Source organism: Alosa sapidissima, chromosome 7, assembly GCF_018492685.1.
Source record: "Alosa sapidissima isolate fAloSap1 chromosome 7, fAloSap1.pri, whole genome shotgun sequence".
Lineage (NCBI taxonomy): Eukaryota > Metazoa > Chordata > Actinopteri > Clupeiformes > Clupeidae > Alosa > Alosa sapidissima.
The window spans coordinates 16613574-16620560 of record NC_055963.1 but is presented as its reverse complement, the minus strand read 5'-3'; the positions used below and the strand labels follow the sequence as shown (position 1 = coordinate 16620560).

Genomic DNA, 6987 nt, shown 5'->3' with positions numbered 1-6987 from the left:
ATATACAAACAACATCTAGATTCTGTCTGATCCCTACAGGGAACGATCCTGTGATTCTTCAGTGTGTAAAATTAGCATTTAGAATATATTCTGTGACCTTTAAGCTTTTGTGTTGTATTTATTTCTGTCTATTGATTTTTCAATTGCCTGGAGCAACACTGCACTTTAACAAATGACAGACAACTGAGCAGAATCCATTGACCAGATCTATTCTCCCCTTTCTGTTGCTGTTCAGAACGAAAACCAGCTGGATGTGGATGAGCTGGAGCTGGAGATTCAGATGGGCCTGGAGGTTTTGGACAATGCGGTCCACCTTCCCAGCCCTCCCTGCGGAGGTGCCCAGCGGAGAGGCTGCTTCCTGGGAGATGTGGGGAAGGGTCGTGGCGCTGGGGGATTCAGACCTCCAGGCTCCCGTAGCTCTGCGCGTGACACACCTCCTCCACCCCCAGCATCGCTGTGGCACACGGTGCTAAGCAACAGCCAGGAGCTGGACAGCGGTGTGGGACGGACGGACGAGAGCACGCGCAACGAGGAGTCGTCGGAGCACGACCTCCTGGCCGACGACGCCACCAGCGCCTGCACCACCAACGCCACCAACACCCCCGGGAGCCTGCGCAAGTTCCACGCCACCCCTCCTCCACCACTGCTCACCTCCGCCCGAGAGCTGCACTTCAGCAACGACTCCCTGCTCGGGCCGGAGGTGGTGGGAGCAGGAGGGGCGGGAGGGCTGGGAGGTCACGGAGGTCACGCCTCCACGCACATGGACGCTCTGGCCTCCGTCCTGCTGCCTGGTCTGTCTGAGGAGGAGTGCATGCGCTACCGGGAGCTCCTCGAGATCCGCTGCTACTATGAGAAGAACGGGAACACCTTGCTACTGCTGGGCGGAGAGGGGTCGGGGGCTAAAGATGGCGAGGGCGGGTTTGTGGGTGACGGCGGCTCGACACTGGACATGAACCGCAACGAGAGCTTGATGCGGCACGAGCTGGCCCTGCTGGAGGAGGAACTGCGCCACCTGGAGTTCAAGTGGCGTAACGTCCTGCGTGCGCAGAAGATGCAACAGCTCCGGGAGCGCTGCCTCAAAGCGTGGCCACCCAAAGAGGAAGAGGAGGAGGAAGAGGAGGAAGTGGCGGGTGCTGACGCGGTGAAAGCTGAGTCAGCGCAGCCGAGCGGAGAGCCTTTGAGGCACGAGCTGTCAGACATTAACGAGCTGCCCGAGAGAGAGCGGTCGGACAAGGACAGCACCAGTGCGTACAACACAGGCGGGGAGAGCTGCAGGAGCACGCCACTGGCCAGCGAACGCTTCCCCTCGCCCTCGGCTTCTGGACACGGCGCTGGAGGTGACGGGGACTCCAGCGCCTCAGCCACCTTCCGGCCTGCTCGCACGCCCAGCAGGTACCGTACCCGGTCGGAGCAGCACGAGGCAGCACGCGGCCAGAACCTCAACCACACCTGCTCTCCCAGCACCCGCCGGAGAGACGAAGAACGGGGCGACAGTCGGAACTCCAGCCCGGCGACCCCACGGTTCCAATCACTGTCACGAAATAGAGTTGAGCCAGATCGAGCCGGGTCGAGCCAGAGGAGGGGGTCGGACGAGGCCAGGAGGCCCCCGAGGGCTAACGGGACGCCTGTGACTGGAGGCCGCAGTGCGGAGAACAGCCCCTACTTGTCTAGACGCCGCTGTGGGTCTCGGCCTCCTCAGCGCTACCAGAGCTGTATGCAGCTGCGCTCCACCTCCACCAGCGAGGGACTGGGGCTGCAGGAGGCTGATGAGGAGGCCTCTGGCACAGCCTTGAATCCGGTCACAGGGGAAATGGAGCCCTTAGCTCCCAATGCGGCTAACACTAACTCCGCTAGCCATGCTAATTTCACAAACCCCGCTAACTCTGGTAATGCAATGACCTTGCCTCTACCGTTACCTCCTCCGCTGCCTCCAGCTTCCCCGCGCATGGAGTGGAAGGTGAAGATCCGTAGCGATGGGTCGCGCTATGTCGCCAAACGCCCGGTGCGGGACCGGCTCCTGAAGGCGCGTGCCATGAAGATCAGCGAGGAGCGCAGTGGCATGACGACGGACGACGACGCCGTGAGCGAGATGAAGATGGGCCGCTACTGGAGCAAGGAGGAGCGCAAGCAGCAGCTGCTGAGGGCACGCGAGTACCGCCGCCGCCGCGAGTTCATGATGCAAAGCCGCCTGGACTTCCTGCGCGAGCGCGAAGGCAGAGACCGAGAGACGGGCGGGGCCGGAGCACAGGACTCCCCTAGCCATGCCTCCATCCTGGAGCTGAGTCAGAGGAAGAGCATGAAGAGACGGAACCGTAAAATCCTGGACAACTGGATCACCATCCAGGAGCTGCTGGCACATGGCAGCCGCTCCGCTGACGGGCAGAAAGTGTACAACCCACTTCTCTCTGTCACCACGGTTTGAATCGGAGAACAGGAGATAGGAGAGTGAAAACAAAAAAAACATTTGAAAGTGACTTAAAGGCAGGGAATCAAAAAGTGGAGAAAAGTTATAGAGGACAAGTACAATAAAAAGGAAAATTTAATGAAAAAGAATGATCAAAATTCAGTAAACCACATGCTGCTATACATTCTGTTGAGGATATTAAGCAATGAGGTTAATCATAAAATATACATAACATTCATACAGAATTCATACGTACATTTAGAACATAGTAACATAGCATGGGCTTAGCCCCGTGGAAGGGATGCTGCACTTCTCTTTCCAGTCAGACGATGATAAATGAATGTAAATTGAGAATAATTTGATGCCTGTAATTTTCTAACCATTTTTTTAAATCACAAGAATGTCTGTTTGGAGGTACTCCTATAACTTTGTATGACATTTTTACCATAAATGCCAACTCTTGGTAACACTTAATGTGTCGCTGTTACAGTGTACCTACCTAATTAGGTACAGTGGTACAACCTGTGTAACAAAATGTACTATCAGGTACTATCATTGTACTTGCATTATGTATTTGTGGGTACCTACATATAGTTGTTACATTGTAATACTGAGTGATTTTACAAAATTTGCCTAAATTTTCATCAGAGGCAAAGAGCTTTTACATTACATTACATTACATTACATTTGGCTGACGCTTTTTAACCAAAGCGACTAACAACATGGTAAACAGTAAGTTTTTAGAACAATTCTCACAATTTTAGGACAGTTTAAAAAAAAACATTAGAGTACAGTAAGAATAAGTGCGTCGGTGAGTGCTGTTTTTAACAGTTACTTGTCAGTTTAAAACGGCTGGTGAGTGCTAGGATCAGTAAGACTTGTTGTAAGTGTTGCTATGAGAGTAGATGTTCTCTAAAGAGCTGGGTCTTCAGGAGTTTTTTGAAAGTGGAAAAGGATGTCCCTGCCCTTGTAGGAACTGGCAGTGTGTTCCACCAACGAGGAACAACAGATGAGAAAAGTTTGGATTGGCTTGAGCGTACCGGTGGTAGAGCTAGACGTCGTTCGTCAGAGGAGCGCAGCGGTCTGGAGGTAGTGTAAGTCTGTATGAGGGCATTCAAGTAGGTGGGAGCAGAACCGGAGACTACTTTGTAGGCAAGCGTTAGAGACTTGAATTTGATGCGGGCCGCCATAGGTAGCCAGTGTAGCTGGATGAGCAGCGGGGTAACATGTGCCCTTTTGGGTTGGTTGTAGACCAGGCGCGCCGCCGCGTTCTGGATCATCTGAAGTGGTTTCACTGCGCAGGCTGGGAGACCTGTCAGGAGGGCATTGCAGTAGTCGAGTCGTGAGATGACTATTGCCTGAACCAGAAGTTGGGTAGCATCTTGAGTCAAGTAAGTCCTGATTTTCCGTATGTTGTAGAGTGCAAAACGGCATGACCGGGCGACTGAGGCAACATGATCTGAGAAGTTTAGTTGGTTGTCAAGAACAACTCCTAGATTTCTTGCAGTCCTGGTCGGTGAAACAGACAGGGAGTCAAATTTGATGTTGATGTCGTGGTGTATGGTAGGTTTAGCTGGGATGACCAGCAGTTCAGTCTTTGAGAGGTTCAGCTGGAGGTGGTGTGCCTTCATCCATGTAGCTATGTCTGAAAGGCAATCCGAGATCCGTGCTGAAACCAGGGGGTCGTCAGGTGGAAAGGACAGATAGAGCTGTCCTGAGACCTGCTGGATGGGGTAAATCTGGTCATTATAGATTTGATATACAAACCATTCTTAGCTCCAGTCAAGGCCTCATTGTCTTCAGTGTACATGTAACAGCTGTGCTGCTACAACCTTGTTACTCTTTGATACAGTGGAATAAACCTATTAAGTGTACCAGTTAATTGCTTACATGTACATATGACATGTATGTTATGTCTTCAATGTCTTGGAACAGGTCTACTAATTCACTACACAGTACATATATCAACTGTGTTGGCACTTATTGATCTTTGATACAATGGCATAAACCCATTAAAATGAAGTGTACCAGTTAAGTACTTACAATTACATATTACATGCATGTTGTGTCATTGGTGTCTTGGAACATGTCTGCCATTACCCTACATACTGTAGTACATGTATCAACTGTGTTGGTACACATTTATTACTCTTTTGATACAGTGGAATAAACCCATTAAAATAAAGTGTACCAGTTAAGTACTTACATGTACATATTATATACATCCTGTCAATGATGTCATGCATCCTGTAATTGATGTGTTGAAATGTGTCTGCTGTTACACCACACAGTACATGTGAATTAGTAGACCTGTTCCAAGACATTGAAGACACAACATACATGTCATATGTACATGTAAGTAATTAACTGGTACACTTAATAGGTTTATTCCACTGTATCAAAGAGTAACAAGGTTGTAGCAGCACAGCTGTTACATGTACACTGAAGACAATGAGGCCTTGACTGGAGCTAAAAATGGTTTGTACATCAAATCTATAATGACCAGATTTACCCCATCCAGCAGGCCTCAGGTCAGCTCTTTGCCTCTGATAAAAATGTAGGCAAATTGGCAAAGTTTTGTAAAAGCACTCAGTATTACAATGTAACAACACTATGTAGGTACCCACAAATACATAATGCACCTGATAGTACATGTTGTTACACAGGTTGTACCACTGTACCTAATTAGGTAGGTACACTGTAACAGCGACACATTAAAATAAAGTGTTACCCAACTCTTTTTATGAAAGTGTATGGTGCCATAATAAGCATGAGGCCTAACAGAAGTGTTGATAGTCCAAGCAAAGTCTATACTCCATATTCCGCTGTAGAAACGTGCCATACGATTCCATACACAGAAACACACCGCCCGCACAGTGGGCTGAAGCAAGACCAAAAATAACCCTATAACAGATGCCTTATGGGTTTTCTGTGATTCTGTCTCTCTACCTGAGCTATGTACAGCTTCTCTCTGTGTACTCTCTGTGGGGTTTTTGTGTTTATGTGTATTTCTTGTGTCTAAACCCTGTACATAGTTGAACTGCAGTGGCACAAAGAGGCAGACAACCAAAAGAGCACAAAAGAATAAGGGCACAACCTAGTGCTGATAATCAATCAAACGATGGCTTGAGAAGTAAGTTTGGCAAATAATACACGCCATACACAGTTTAGGAATGACTTTGATTGCTTCCTTGAGACTCCAGACACTGAATGGTACACTGTCAGGACTGTTGTGTGTGGGAAAGTAATGGGCAAGCCAAATCATTTGGATTTTAAGAGATGGGATGAGATGGTTTATGGCTCATCTTTGTCTTCTGTGGTCTGCTAATGTATGCACTCTAAAACATAGGGCAAAGGTCATTAACCCTTCCATTGTAATTCTGTCATGGACTCCAACATTGTGTTGCACTCCTTAAAACAATTCTAGCCATAAATGCATAAATGGTTTGCATGTCGCTTTGGACAAAAGCGTCTGCCAAATCCCATAACCATAACCATAAATGCATAATTTCAAAAGGAATAAAGATGATATTGGGCTTTTTCCGAAAACAAAGCCAAGCACAGAACAACATTTTTGAAGATGTAATATTTGGGGAAGTGATAATTTGTTAAAGGGAAGTTGAGTACACAAACTAAGGACCCATTTTAAACCAGTTTAATGATTCTGTACACATCCCTGTGCAAAGACACGAGGTGTTTGTATTTTCATACAGAACATTGGTGCAAAATTACCACAAAGGCTAGGTACTTAAACTGGACAAAAGTGGCAAAACTATACTTGATGTGGTGAAATGCAAGGACAGAAGTTATAAGCAAATGATTGTACATCACAATCTTATTATGAATACTACACAGCCACATTTTTATTTTGGGAAAATTGACAGTCGGCTCTTTGATTAGAAGAAACTGCATGTTGTTAATAGCATTCTCAACCAGTTTTTATTCAAAGCTGTAGGTATCCACAATTGACTAAATATAAAGATGGGTGGTAGGTCTGTGTGGATGGAGTCAGGTGTGAATTTGTTGTGTCTTATATTAGGCAGTAGTCAGTTTTTATGATTGTGATGCTTTTACTGTGTATTTGTGGTTCAGTGGTAGGCTTCTTGTAGATAAAGCTATTGTTTTGTTCAAACAAAAAATGTTCTAAAATAAAACTTTTACCAAAACCTTTGGGACTTCTTCGAAGGTATGATTAACCAATATGAGAGGGAGAGAGAGAGAGGAACAGACAAGGGCAGTAGGGATGTACACTACTAGGGCATTGAAATTAAAGTGGGATGAAAAGACAATCAATGCCTCTTGACATACTCTCTAGGAATATTGATTGGACAAGATCGCCCCAGACAATGGTTACAGTATTACTGTAGATTTACTGAGATTTGAGAGCAGTTTATTAGATTTTATGCCTGACAAGCTGAAACAACAATCTATAGCAAACTGCTAAACATTTACATAAGACATCCATAAAAACCATTCAAGTTCAAAACAGCCTTATACAACTCATGGATCCAAAAAGATTTACTGACTAAGTCTACAGACAGAATAATATTCAGAGTTGAGAGGCAAATGTACAATTCATGATT

At 46.8% G+C, this 6987-nt stretch overlaps 1 protein-coding gene across 1 annotated transcript in view; it reads left to right on the top strand.

Moving 5' to 3' along the window:
* Positions 1 to 6987, top strand: part of LOC121713335 — a 39654-nt gene that overhangs the window by 30458 nt on the left and 2209 nt on the right. Inside the window, 3 exon segments of the mRNA XM_042097870.1 lie at positions 236 to 1317; positions 1319 to 1464; positions 1467 to 2416. Coding sequence (XP_041953804.1) covers positions 236 to 1317; positions 1319 to 1464; positions 1467 to 2416 — 2178 coding nt within the window.